Below are 15,735 nucleotides of genomic sequence, written 5' to 3'. Positions count from 1 at the left end.
TACAAAATCAAAATTAAACCAAACTTAAAATATTATACTTCATAATGCATCTGATGGTATTTATTTATCAACAAAAAATGTGATTAAAATGCAGAGCATTTAAGGCTGATAGAGATAACTAACCATAGAAAAATTTAGTAATCAGCTTGTTGCTATTGAATAAATAAAGGATATGAAGAATTTTTAATAAACCCTATGGGATAAGAGCTTGCTAACTTTAAAAACAAATGCAACAAAAATCTTTTATAATGTGCACTTTTGTCTAAGAGCTGACGAACGTATAGGTGTTAAATTGGCCCGGGAGGGGTACACTAACTTTTCCTAAAGGTGAAAGAATTATGCCTAGAATTATGAGGAAAATGAAGGTATTTAATAAAAGGGCTTCACTGTTCAAACACTCTATAATTTATACCAATCACTTTGTGAAGTTCATACTTAATCCCATGTTATGCGAACTTTTATGATTATTACTCATACTTCACTGAAGACTGTATTTCATTTGTTAGAAAAAACACCAGAACTCTTTTAAAAAGCACATTTCCTCCCAGTTAAACTCTTTCCATATCTCTAACAGCTTGCTTTTGCAATGGAATATTGTCAATCTCATATGTGATCCCAGGCTCAAATTAGGATTATCCATTTTAGGCATGAATCAACTAATCAATTAATTTTACAAATACATTTTTAATTACCTATGGCGTGTCTATAATTGTTTCATGTAGGACACAGTGATTTACAAAATATCTCACCACCATACAAGTTACATTATAACTAAAGGAAACAGTCAACAAACATAATCCACTAAATGAAAGGTATAATTAAAATCATTGTAAATTATATGAAGGAAATAAATGGATGGTATGAAAGAACAGTAGACACTGAAGGTGGGTAAGCTCTTTTTGAAAATGTTGTTATGGAAGACTTTTCAAGAAAGCAAAATATGAGATAGAAACTGAAAATAATGAGAAGGGGTTGACTATGGATGAGCCAGGTAAGATTGTTCAAGGTCAGAGTATAAGTAAGGCAAAAACCTTGGGCAAGCATGTAAAGCTCCTGAAGGAGGCTTCCAGGTGGCTGAATATGGAGCAATATTACTTAACAGCAGTACAATTAATATCAGGAGCATTGACATCAGTCTGACAGAATTCAAATCCTGGATGCCTCCCACTTTCCCACAGGTGCCTGCCATTCTGTGATTTTAGCAAGTTACTTCAACTCCAGTTTACCCCTCTTTCTAATATGGTCCTATGTTCCTTATAACATTGTTACAAGGAGTGTTAAAGAAACGGTGTCTGAAAAAAGACTTAGCACAGTGCCTACAACACAGAAGGCAAGTTAGAATAAATGTTGGTTGCCAGCATCACAGATGTTAGTAGGCTATTTCTAGAGCAGTAGAGCCCAAATGCAAGGGAGTGCCTAGATTTAATTTTCAATCTTTCTGTTGCTATTTATATGAACTTATGCAGTCATTTAACCTCTCTGTGCCTCAGTTTCCTTATAAAAATATGAGGGATATGAAGGATTATAAAAGGATCTATTTTAAAAGGTTGCCATAAATATATAAATTAAATTACATAAAATCAGGAGACCATTGGATCACTTTGCTTCCTATTGTTAATTATCTGAAATGTTAGTAGTGGCAGTATGAAAATGACTTCATTTTGACCAAAAACAAGAAGAAAAATGATTCTTTATTTTTCTAATAGATCTTCTTTTCCCCTGATATAAATGACACTCAAAAATAACTCAATCTTCTACCTAGTTCACAAACTAATAATCTAGGAGTTATATTTTATTTCTCCTTTATTTAATCCTTGATAATCAATACATGAGAAAGTATATTTTCTTTTCTGAATATTGACTATGAAGATCTTACTCTGCTCTTAGGTCTGGTACCTCAGAAACAGACCTTGAGGCAAGGATATGGGTGCAAGTGATAGGTTAACAGATTGCTTCTAGGTCAGGAAGTGAGGGAGAGAGTGGGAAAGCAAGACTGGAAGAAGAATCCAAGTTAGAGTATAATTTCAGTCAGTTCCAGCCTCAGCATGATTCTTTTTTCTTTTTTTTATAAATTTATTTACTTATTTATTTTATTTTTGGCTGCATTGAGTCTTCGTTGCTGCACGTGGGCTTTCTCTAGTTGCGGAGAGCAGGGGCTACTCTTCGTTGACGTGCACGGGCTTCTCATTGTGGTGGCTTCTCTTGTTGGGGAGCCTGGGCTCTAGGTGTGCGGGCTTCAGTAGTTGTGGCTCGTGGGCTCTAGAGCGCAGGCTCAGTAGTTGTGGCACACGGGCTTAGTTGCTCCACAGCATGTGGGATCTTCCCAAACCAGGGATCAAACCCATGTCCCCTGCATTGGCAGGCAGATTCTCAATCACTGCGCCACCAGGGAAGCCCAGCATGATTCTTCAGGGGAGCTCTGGGATGCAAATAACATGTTGGTTTTAATACTTCTGTACCTGTTAGACAATGGCTCAGGGATTCCATGGGAGACAACTGTAAACTTGCAGGCATTTAGGCTCCCTGTGCCTGTGAGCAAAGTGGCTCCAGTAGCCAAAGGAAGTCCTTCAAAGAGTTGCAGGTGCAGGCCATTAGAAACAAAGCATACAAAAATTGTAGTGCATGCAGTGTGTGTGTGCGTGCGTGTGTGTGTGTGTGTGTGTGTGTGTTGCCCATATTAAAGAATCAAAGGAAACCTGAGTAGAGTAACAGTGTCCACTTCAAACTTCTCTATGAGCCATCATCATCTCTTTCTGCCCTAGAGTGATGACTTTCACTGTCTCCCCCTTAACCAAAGCCTTTCCTATCCTCTAACCTGTTTTCTAATCTGTGGCCAGATTGATCTTTTCTAAACATGGCATGTTAAAGTCTTCCAACTGCTTGCACTGGAAATGAAAACAAATTTCTTACTATAGCTTATAGTGGCCTATGGGATCCTGGCCTCTGCCTAAGTCTCTGGTTCCATCTAATATACAGCTGAACTTTTCTGCTTAAAGGCTTACATTCTACCCAGAGTGGGCATCATAGAACAGGCCACAGGAAATGAAGAATGCTCTTCAATTTCTCTTGCCAGTGTCATCAGCAAGGAGGATGGCCAAAGGAAATTTCCCAGTGGGAAGAAACAAGGTTACCCAGCGTAGTCAACTAAGGAATTTGTTGTATTTCATCAAAGTGAATTAACAGCTATTCTTGAGATTCTCTGGCTGCTCATTTTCTACTGCACCATCCCTGATCAATAAAATGCAGGCATATTCTAATCTACTGGGCACTAGATATTACTTTTCCATTACACTTTTTGTAAGCATTATTTGACATTGTAGTGTTCTGACATTTATTTCAGAGTTTTACAGGTTGTGGTTAAATTTACCAGTTTCCAGTAGTTTACCGGATTTGTAATAGCCACATAAAGTTGATGGAAATAATCAATAAACAATCTAAAATAAGGATGTTGATGGAAAAATCAATAAACAATCTATAGTAAGAATAAAAAAAGTTTTATTTGGGCCAAGCTGAGGACTTTAGCCCGAAAGACATAGATTCAAGAATTTTTTTTTTTTTCTTTTTTTTTTTGTGGTATGCGGGCCTCCCCCTGCCGTGGCCTCTCCCGTTGCGGAGCACAGGCCCCGGACGCGCAGGCCCAGCGGCCACGGCTCACGGGCCCAGCCGCTCCGCGGCACGCGGGACCCTCCCAGACCGGGGCGCGAACCCGGCTCCCCTGCACCGGCAGGCGGACGCGCAACCACCGCGCCACCAGGGAAGCCCGATTCAAGAATTTGAATTGTGTTCCGCCAGACTACGAAATGAAGGAGGTTTACAAGGGCAAAAACCTTTATACATTAAAAAATTACATAAGCTGTTTGTCAAGAATTAGGATTGGAGCTAGCAAGAAGAACAATCCTTGTTAAGCAAGGATTGGTTGGGGTCCAAAATGGTTGCATAATTTCAAGGGGAGACCTTGAGATCATAATGTTGCAGCTGCTAGGAGATGTTATTTAGAGAATGTGGGTGGTGTCCTTGAGTCTGATACAGTTTAGGAAATTCAAGTTCTCAGTGATGCAGGGAAGTGTCTAAAACCATGTCCTCAATGGCCACCCATCTCCATTTTGGATGACTGAACCACAATTACTCCATTTTGGTTTTTAAATGCACTCTTTTCTTAAATGGTTAAAGCAGATGTACAATGCATGTTCAATAAGCCATGGATACGCTCCTTTAGTTAGCATAAAGTTCAAGTTAAACAATGTATAAGCCAGAATAACTTCCTCATACCTCAATACATGAAAATTTCTCCTATCAAGAATAATTATCATTGCCCAAGATTTCGGAGTAAAATACAATAACGTGACTTCGATTTCTCTCATTCTGAATGAGAGATTTGTGGCTACATATGTGTATTTTGTTAAGAACATTTTTTTTTAATAATAGGTATGGAAACTAGGGTACATATAGCTGGACAAGCTAATAGCTCTGTACCAATAGCAAGTATCCATTCCTTACTCTGCTATGTTGGTGATAGATTAATACATATATATGACTATACTGGAAGCAAACATGGCTGATAATGGCGACAATGATGTTGCTAATGAAGACACTAACATGTTGAGAATTTGTATGCTAGCACTATGCTAACTTACTATAAGCTACATGTATTATCTTATGTAAAAAATATTGTTTAAAGCTGTGGATCTAAAAACTAGCTCCAACACTTACTATCTGTATGATCTTTGTCAAATTACTTAAATTCCTCACACCTCAGTTTTCTCATAGGTATATGCTGCTGTAAAAATTAAATAAATCTTTGTATTACAAATAACTATGACTTTGTGATAAAAGTTCAAGTAAAATTAATAACAATGCCTTGTGAATCAGGTACTGATTATTCTCTTTTTATACAAGAAGTAGTTGAAACATAGTGATGTGGGTAAATATCCAAAAGCCTCAGATAATAAGGGATAAAGCCAGGCTAGATGCTTATATTTGACCTTTATGACTTGATAACTGCAACTGAATCCACAGATATATGATCCAGCATTGGACATCTGGCCTAAGCCATGTAAATTAGAGTCCATTTCCAGAATTTTTTAAACTCAAGATAGAAAAGACTATCAGTTGCCTTCTGGATTGGATGCTGTTAAATCTGAAATTCATATATTTGTATATTTCATCAGGTTGAGAAGGCTTAGGTCAAAGCCAGCGAGAAAAGAGAGAGAGAGAGAGCTCAAATACTCAAGCCCCTAATTCTAGTTTTCATAAGCAGGAAATGCCCAGTTGCTTCTTTACTCCTTTCATTCTTTCCTTTCCACAACTTGATATTATAATCCAATGAATTCTTTCTCTTTTTTTTTGCCTACACTAGTTGGAGATGGGTTTTTATTGCTTATCAAATCATTATCATCAGCAGCAATATCTCACATCTTCTAGATTAAATCCCTTACTAATTAAACAAATTTACTAATAATTAAAATTAATTTTGAAAACCAAATGAATTATTTTTACTTCAAGAAGAATCAACTTACTATCTCAATAGAAAAACATTGTTTATTTCAAAATTCTGGATCAATTATCCCATAGGTAAGACCTCATATCTAATTTTGCAATACCAATTTTGCGTGCTCTTTTTATTTTATTATTTTAGGAAATATATGTGATGTTGTTTTTAATTATCAGGTAAAATGTTCCTGAACATGAGGAGAGCATGTTCTCCTCAGTCTCAAATAAATTTGAGTGACTTACTCAACTGACTTTTGGGAAAAAAATGTTATTGATTGTAAAGGATCAACATGGTACAGTGCTAGGCAATGCTAGACACAATCCAAAGTATATTTGGTATCATTTAATTTGCCTTGAGGTAACATCTCAACATCTCAACACCTCAAGGCAACATCAGAATAAGGAGGAGAAGAAGAGGAAGAGGTGGAGGAGAACAGCTTGCAAAAGTTGGTAGATTGTGAACAGAAAACAGTGTTCTTATTCATGTATATGTATATAGTAATAAATATTCTACTTTTATTAGTCTCGAGGACTTTAGGAACACTTGATATGATCTTTGGTGTATTATGGAGCTTATCTTTTCAAAATAATGAATATTTAAATTACTAATATATTCACATTTACATGCTGTAATACAGTGGTAGTAAAATCAGCCGTTAAATTCCTATTTATTTGTATTATATATGTCTCCCTACTTATCTGTATGATATATGAGTTTTTAATGACAGTTCACTGATGTAACATGGAAAAATAATGTATTAATGATATATTATTTATAACATTTAAATAACATTCAGAAAAGTTTTATAGTTTACAGGTTATGTGAAAATGAAACACAACCTAATAAACCATTTTTCTCCCGCTACTTTTCAGGGGAAACAGACAGTACACTGAATTTGATTTCCTGCTGAAGCCGCAGATAATGAGGACTTATCATTGCCTACCACTATTCATCTGGACCTATATGTTTCATACAATTGATGCTATCCCATTTCAAGAAAAAACTGACAGTGATTTACCAAGTGAAAGGATAGTGGGTCTGACACAAGATGATGGTAAAACGCTACATCGCACCAAGCGTGGCTGGATGTGGAATCAATTCTTCTTGTTGGAAGAGTACACAGGTACAGACACACAATATGTAGGCAAGGTAAGAATTTTTATATAAGTCTAGAAGCTGAAAGTGATAGTTATTTTTTACAGCAGCTTTCCACATCACTAATGATTATTTTAAAATATTTGACAAATGGCTATGTGCAGAAGGCGTCATGTTGTAAATTCTTTCGGTAGGATAGTGTGGGGAATGTGATTTATTCAGGTAGTTAGTTTAGGTCAGTATCCATAGTAAGCCTCAAAGTAAAATAATTAATTTGTGGACTTAATTCCTTATTAATCAGCTAGATATGATTTAATATTATGTGTGTGCATCTAAACGATTAAAAAAACTTTCTTTGAAATTTAAAGTTATGGGTAAATAATAACTCAGTGTGTTATATGAAGCAAAGCAAAATGCAATTGCAATATACCAAAAGTTACTAAAATGTACTGGTCTCTGCTGATGAATAATTTATCAAAAAAGTTAAATTAAAATGTCATTAAGATTTCTTAACTCCAAATTTCTGATATATTCTATGATTGTGGAGGGAGCTGGGTCTGTAGGTGTAGGTAGGAAGTGCTAGTAAAAAAAATTAAAAATTGCACGTGGATAAATCCAAGGTGGGGGGATTGCACATGGCAAGATAAAAGAAACACAAATACACATGTGCACACACACGCACACATCTACACAAACGTTAGTCTAATGGGATGAAGTTAGACCACTACTATGAAACGCCCAAACATGCTGAGATGTCTTTACACACAGCATGGGATGTGAATCTGTGTTAAACTCTCTTGTACAAATTCACTGTGGGTGGAGCACAAATCTGGGATGATCAATTTGCTTTCAGTGTCAGGGTGCACCAGAGGACCAAGAGGATGAATTATGAGGATTTTTTATAAGGAAATACTGTAGAATATTTTATGTCATTTCAGATGTTTGCAATATAAGAGAGAAAAGTCAGAAGTGTTGAAATTAAGAGCAACTTTTGTTTTCACAATAATGCAAAGTGAAGTTTACTAATTCTGTTTCTATAATAAGGGACACCTTTGGTTCTTACTCAGGAAGATTACAAAGTAATAACAATTTCCATGTAGTTTCACAGTAATTTGAATAGACACATGTGACTGAATTACTTGGGCAGAATAGTAATACTGCTCAAGAGAAGAATTAAATTTAACAAGAAGCATAGCAAAGTCTCCTACTATTGTTAGAGAAACTTCATATGCAATTGATTTTTTTACACATTAGATCTAGATCTTGAAAAATCCATAGCTATCATGGATTAATAATCAATTGCTCACATGTCTATAATTATTGAGAACTGAGCAGATTTAAATATTTTAATATCTGGTTGTTAAAACATATTTATTGCATGAAAAGATAAATTTACAGAGATAGTATTTACTATTTCTAAAGGAAACAGTATTCATACAATAATTCTGAAATATCAACTTAATTGACCAATACATTTTAGTTAAAAGATATGTATTTTTAAAAAATTATTTGGCCACTCCGCGCGGCATGTGGGATCTTAGTTTCCTGACCAGGGATCAAACCCGCGCCCCCTGCTTTGGAAGCATAGAATCTTAACCACTGGACCGTGAGGGAAGTCCCAGAGATATGTATTTGTACTTGATTTGCTAAGTGCAATTGTCGAACTGTCTACAAATAGTCACCATCTAAATTCAATAAGGTATCTTTTTTACAGAATTAGCTCTCATTTTTTCATAGTTATAATTCCAAAACGTTTACTATTCCATAGCTGAAATTATCCAAAGTATAATCATAGAATTCTGAACTGGAAGAGAATTCTAACATTCCTGAAACTCTTGGTTACAACTGGATAGTACTGGTGTAGGTGTTAACTAAAATGATGAGAAACAGAAACACCAGCTGCCAAATCGTTAGGAGTCTGGTTTATATTTGATTGAGTATCAAACAGTGGGATGACTCTCTCTCTTGCATTTTCATATGTTGATGTGTGCACTAAATATGGATATTTTCCCCAAGCATACATAAAATGATGTTCTTGGATAGGCGATTTTCTCTTAGGCTTTTAGAGTATGGCAGTATGATTTGTACAGAGACAGAAATAAAGTCTGAAATTTCCTGAAGGATATTTAATAAATTTTTATAGCACATTATAGTGTTTTTCAGAATCTAAATAAATGATCTTTATAAAGGTTTTAGAATGTCATTACTTATGGTGCAGTACGTGTACCAGCTGCCGCTGATTTATGGGCACATTGTATCCCAAAACGCTCTTAACAGTTTCATTGTTTAAAACTAAGAACATATGAGAAAAATATTAAGCATTAAGGCTAGGTGCTCAGGACAGTCTACAAAAGCTTATTTCATACTGAATTCTACAAAATCTACTTTTACAATAGAGTGCTATCATTTCATTCTTACTGCCAGTCCCCTCACTGCCAGTACTGTAATACCACATCTCTGCACCATTGCATCAAAACACTAAATATAGTCTTTTCACTTGACTTTATTTAATTTTTAATTCTCAAAAATATATTATACAGTTTCTTGAATGATATCAATGTCTTGGACAAAATGTATATAGAAAAATAACCTAAATTTACTCAGGTAGATTTCAGTGTTCAGTATCATTGTGTATTCCTGCCTATGTTCTATATTCCCATAATTAGGTAGCCTTGGCTCCTAAAAAAGTTAAAGCTTTCCTTTTCCAAATACTTGACCTCTATCTGATCATGTTCAGAGGCCCTTTTCCACAGAGTATCTAACATCCTTTTCCATAATTTCATCTCTTCTCTTTGCTTTAAGTCCTACATCAAGTACATCCTCCTACATAAAGCCCATCTTCATTCTCCCCAGCTAGAATTTCCTGTCAAAGTTATGAAATCATCTATCAAAACCTTATTTATGGCACAATTTTAATTATCTTGGTCTAGTAATTTATCTCCTAGAATCTGTGACATTTGGGATTTGAATTAGTGTTAGATTTAAGGTTTTTTTCTTACTTTCTCAAAATATTTGACATATTTACTCAAAATTAATATTCAGTTGATATCTCAATAGATCTTTACTGAGTATTTATTAAACTGGGTCCTGAGAGATCGACACTATAAAGCACAGAAAGAGCAAAATTAAAAGAAATATATTTCCTGTTCCTGACACGTTACACCAAAGTTGATACCCTTTCTATATTTCTGTTATACTCGAGGGCCCTAATTGTAACCAAGCCGCTCCCATTTTGCTCTAGGACCTCAAAACAGCAAGCAAAATGAAAAGAAATATATTTCCTGTTCCTGACACATGTTACACCAAAGTTGATACCCTTTCTATATTTCTGTTATACTCGAGGGCCCTAATTGTAACCAAGCCGCTCCCATTTTGCTCTAGGACCTCAAAACAGCACATACAGTTTAGAATCATTTCACTCCAAAATTAACTACCACAGGTATTTAGAATTAAAAGTTAAATAAGTTCTGATGGAATTAGGAATTACAACTACTTCTAGAAAAATTTTCATTTAAAATATATTAGTGAGCATATTTTTTCTGGAATATAAGTAAAAAAACAGTCAAAAAATATTAGAATGTGGTAGAAAATGTTTATTAGTATGATTGCCAATTATATGTGTGATTTTTCCTGATATCTTCCACCGATTTTGCTGCTTTTGAACTGTTTCTAATACTCCAACATTCTCTTCCTCTACTTCCAAACTTTCAGAGGATCAAATGCACCCTTACATACTCATCAGTGTTAAAAAAAGAAGAAAACAAAAGAAAAAAGAAAGAAACAGAAGTAGTAGATTCTTCAGGAGGGTACAGGGAGAGCGATAGGGGAAAGTAAGCACAAGCATCATTAATTATTATTCTAGTAATAATTATCATTATTATCATATAATAAAAGGAATTTGTGCTACCTACAAAAAAACAGGTCTAGAAAATTAAAAATTCATTTAAAAAATCAAAGATAACTATAAGCATACTACCATGACAAGGTAAATTGTTTACATATTTCTACTTATTTACTAGTTATATTTTCTTAATATTCTTGATTTTATATTGTTTATGAATATTTTATTTTGCCTTTCTCATTCAGTGTTGTGCTTTTGGATATTGTTAAAATGTCAATATTAGCCATGTCATATTATATCATATATATAATCATAATCATTTTAAAAATTTCCAAATGTTCTATGTAGACTGTCTGGTTTTATACGTGCATGTGTGCATGCGCACACACACACACACACACACACACACACACACACACTCACATCTCTCTGTGATAAAAATTTTGTACCTGATAATTTTTAGTGTGTTTTAAATTATCTTTAGGATGAATTGGGAGATTGGGATTGACATATATACACTAATATGTATAAAATGGATAACTAATAAGAACCTGCTGTATAAAAAAATAAAAATACAGTGGTAGTAAAATCAGCCGTTAAATTCCTATTTATTTGTATTATATATGTCTCCCTACTTATCTGTATGATATATGAGTTTTTAATGACAGTTCACTGATGTAACATGGAAAAATAATGTATTAATGATATATTATTTATAACATTTAAATAACATTCAGAAAAGTTTTATAGTTTACAGGTTATGTGAAAATGAAACACAACCTAATAAACCATTTTTCTCCCGCTACTTTTCAGGGGAAACAGACAGTACACTGAATTTGATTTCCTGCTGAAGCCGCAGATAATGAGGACTTATCATTGCCTACCACTATTCATCTGGACCTATATGTTTCATACAATTGATGCTATCCCATTTCAAGAAAAAACTGACAGTGATTTACCAAGTGAAAGGATAGTGGGTCTGACACAAGATGATGGTAAAACGCTACATCGCACCAAGCGTGGCTGGATGTGGAATCAATTCTTCTTGTTGGAAGAGTACACAGGTACAGACACACAATATGTAGGCAAGGTAAGAATTTTTATATAAGTCTAGAAGCTGAAAGTGATAGTTATTTTTTACAGCAGCTTTCCACATCACTAATGATTATTTTAAAATATTTGACAAATGGCTATGTGCAGAAGGCGTCATGTTGTAAATTCTTTCGGTAGGATAGTGTGGGGAATGTGATTTATTCAGGTAGTTAGTTTAGGTCAGTATCCATAGTAAGCCTCAAAGTAAAATAATTAATTTGTGGACTTAATTCCTTATTAATCAGCTAGATATGATTTAATATTATGTGTGTGCATCTAAACGATTAAAAAAACTTTCTTTGAAATTTAAAGTTATGGGTAAATAATAACTCAGTGTGTTATATGAAGCAAAGCAAAATGCAATTGCAATATACCAAAAGTTACTAAAATGTACTGGTCTCTGCTGATGAATAATTTATCAAAAAAGTTAAATTAAAATGTCATTAAGATTTCTTAACTCCAAATTTCTGATATATTCTATGATTGTGGAGGGAGCTGGGTCTGTAGGTGTAGGTAGGAAGTGCTAGTAAAAAAAATTAAAAATTGCACGTGGATAAATCCAAGGTGGGGGGATTGCACATGGCAAGATAAAAGAAACACAAATACACATGTGCACACACACGCACACATCTACACAAACGTTAGTCTAATGGGATGAAGTTAGACCACTACTATGAAACGCCCAAACATGCTGAGATGTCTTTACACACAGCATGGGATGTGAATCTGTGTTAAACTCTCTTGTACAAATTCACTGTGGGTGGAGCACAAATCTGGGATGATCAATTTGCTTTCAGTGTCAGGGTGCACCAGAGGACCAAGAGGATGAATTATGAGGATTTTTTATAAGGAAATACTGTAGAATATTTTATGTCATTTCAGATGTTTGCAATATAAGAGAGAAAAGTCAGAAGTGTTGAAATTAAGAGCAACTTTTGTTTTCACAATAATGCAAAGTGAAGTTTACTAATTCTGTTTCTATAATAAGGGACACCTTTGGTTCTTACTCAGGAAGATTACAAAGTAATAACAATTGCCATGTAGTTTCACAGTAATTTGAATAGACACATGTGACTGAATTACTTGGGCAGAATAGTAATACTGCTCAAGAGAAGAATTAAATTTAACAAGAAGCATAGCAAAGTCTCCTACTATTGTTAGAGAAACTTCATATGCAATTGATTTTTTTACACATTAGATCTAGATCTTGAAAAATCCATAGCTATCATGGATTAATAATCAATTGCTCACATGTCTATAATTATTGAGAACTGAGCAGATTTAAATATTTTAATATCTGGTTGTTAAAACATATTTATTGCATGAAAAGATAAATTTACAGAGATAGTATTTACTATTTCTAAAGGAAACAGTATTCATACAATAATTCTGAAATATCAACTTAATTGACCAATACATTTTAGTTAAAAGATATGTATTTTTAAAAAATTATTTGGCCACTCCGCGCGGCATGTGGGATCTTAGTTTCCTGACCAGGGATCAAACCCGCGCCCCCTGCTTTGGAAGCATAGAATCTTAACCACTGGACCGTGAGGGAAGTCCCAGAGATATGTATTTGTACTTGATTTGCTAAGTGCAATTGTCGAACTGTCTACAAATAGTCACCATCTAAATTCAATAAGGTATCTTTTTTACAGAATTAGCTCTCATTTTTTCATAGTTATAATTCCAAAACGTTTACTATTCCATAGCTGAAATTATCCAAAGTATAATCATAGAATTCTGAACTGGAAGAGAATTCTAACATTCCTGAAACTCTTGGTTACAACTGGATAGTACTGGTGTAGGTGTTAACTAAAATGATGAGAAACAGAAACACCAGCTGCCAAATCGTTAGGAGTCTGGTTTATATTTGATTGAGTATCAAACAGTGGGATGACTCTCTCTCTTGCATTTTCATATGTTGATGTGTGCACTAAATATGGATATTTTCCCCAAGCATACATAAAATGATGTTCTTGGATAGGCGATTTTCTCTTAGGCTTTTAGAGTATGGCAGTATGATTTGTACAGAGACAGAAATAAAGTCTGAAATTTCCTGAAGGATATTTAATAAATTTTTATAGCACATTATAGTGTTTTTCAGAATCTAAATAAATGATCTTTATAAAGGTTTTAGAATGTCATTACTTATGGTGCAGTACGTGTACCAGCTGCCGCTGATTTATGGGCACATTGTATCCCAAAACGCTCTTAACAGTTTCATTGTTTAAAACTAAGAACATATGAGAAAAATATTAAGCATTAAGGCTAGGTGCTCAGGACAGTCTACAAAAGCTTATTTCATACTGAATTCTACAAAATCTACTTTTACAATAGAGTGCTATCATTTCATTCTTACTGCCAGTCCCCTCACTGCCAGTACTGTAATACCACATCTCTGCACCATTGCATCAAAACACTAAATATAGTCTTTTCACTTGACTTTATTTAATTTTTAATTCTCAAAAATATATTATACAGTTTCTTGAATGATATCAATGTCTTGGACAAAATGTATATAGAAAAATAACCTAAATTTACTCAGGTAGATTTCAGTGTTCAGTATCATTGTGTATTCCTGCCTATGTTCTATATTCCCATAATTAGGTAGCCTTGGCTCCTAAAAAAGTTAAAGCTTTCCTTTTCCAAATACTTGACCTCTATCTGATCATGTTCAGAGGCCCTTTTCCACAGAGTATCTAACATCCTTTTCCATAATTTCATCTCTTCTCTTTGCTTTAAGTCCTACATCAAGTACATCCTCCTACATAAAGCCCATCTTCATTCTCCCCAGCTAGAATTTCCTGTCAAAGTTATGAAATCATCTATCAAAACCTTATTTATGGCACAATTTTAATTATCTTGGTCTAGTAATTTATCTCCTAGAATCTGTGACATTTGGGATTTGAATTAGTGTTAGATTTAAGGTTTTTTTCTTACTTTCTCAAAATATTTGACATATTTACTCAAAATTAATATTCAGTTGATATCTCAATAGATCTTTACTGAGTATTTATTAAACTGGGTCCTGAGAGATCGACACTATAAAGCACAGAAAGAGCAAAATTAAAAGAAATATATTTCCTGTTCCTGACACGTTACACCAAAGTTGATACCCTTTCTATATTTCTGTTATACTCGAGGGCCCTAATTGTAACCAAGCCGCTCCCATTTTGCTCTAGGACCTCAAAACAGCACATACAGTTTAGAATCATTTCACTCCAAAATTAACTACCACAGGTATTTAGAATTAAAAGTTAAATAAGTTCTGATGGAATTAGGAATTACAACTACTTCTAGAAAAATTTTCATTTAAAATATATTAGTGAGCATATTTTTTCTGGAATATAAGTAAAAAAACAGTCAAAAAATATTAGAATGTGGTAGAAAATGTTTATTAGTATGATTGCCAATTATATGTGTGATTTTTCCTGATATCTTCCACCGATTTTGCTGCTTTTGAACTGTTTCTAATACTCCAACATTCTCTTCCTCTACTTCCAAACTTTCAGAGGATCAAATGCACCCTTACATACTCATCAGTGTTAAAAAAAGAAGAAAACAAAAGAAAAAAGAAAGAAACAGAAGTAGTAGATTCTTCAGGAGGGTACAGGGAGAGCGATAGGGGAAAGTAAGCACAAGCATCATTAATTATTATTCTAGTAATAATTATCATTATTATCATATAATAAAAGGAATTTGTGCTACCTACAAAAAAACAGGTCTAGAAAATTAAAAATTCATTTAAAAAATCAAAGATAACTATAAGCATACTACCATGACAAGGTAAATTGTTTACATATTTCTACTTATTTACTAGTTATATTTTCTTAATATTCTTGATTTTATATTGTTTATGAATATTTTATTTTGCCTTTCTCATTCAGTGTTGTGCTTTTGGATATTGTTAAAATGTCAATATTAGCCATGTCATATTATATCATATATATAATCATAATCATTTTAAAAATTTCCAAATGTTCTATGTAGACTGTCTGGTTTTATACGTGCATGTGTGCATGCGCACACACACACACACACACACACACACACACACACACTCACATCTCTCTGTGATAAAAATTTTGTACCTGATAATTTTTAGTGTGTTTTAAATTATCTTTAGGATGAATTGGGAGATTGGGATTGACATATATACACTAATATGTATAAAATGGATAACTAATAAGAACCTGCTGTATAAAAAAATAAA

General features: G+C 33.9%; 1 protein-coding gene across 4 annotated transcripts in view; it reads left to right on the top strand.

The window, feature by feature from the left end:
• The first annotated feature begins 11,289 nt into the window (after positions 1–11,289).
• CDH9 (cadherin 9) overlaps positions 11,290–15,735 on the top strand; it is an 85,097-nt gene continuing 80,651 nt past the window's right edge. For all 4 annotated transcript variants that reach the window (XM_024121706.1, XM_024121699.1, XM_007112763.1 and 1 more), the window contains exon 1: positions 11,290–11,517. In XM_024121706.1, the coding sequence (XP_023977474.1) occupies positions 11,290–11,517 (228 nt within the window). The remainder of the gene's footprint in view (positions 11,518–15,735) is intronic.

The sequence above is a fragment of the Physeter macrocephalus genome, chromosome 8 (assembly GCF_002837175.3).
Source record: "Physeter macrocephalus isolate SW-GA chromosome 8, ASM283717v5, whole genome shotgun sequence".
In the NCBI taxonomy this organism is placed as follows: Eukaryota; Metazoa; Chordata; class Mammalia; order Artiodactyla; family Physeteridae; genus Physeter; species Physeter macrocephalus.
This window is presented reverse-complemented; position numbering and strand designations above follow the sequence as displayed.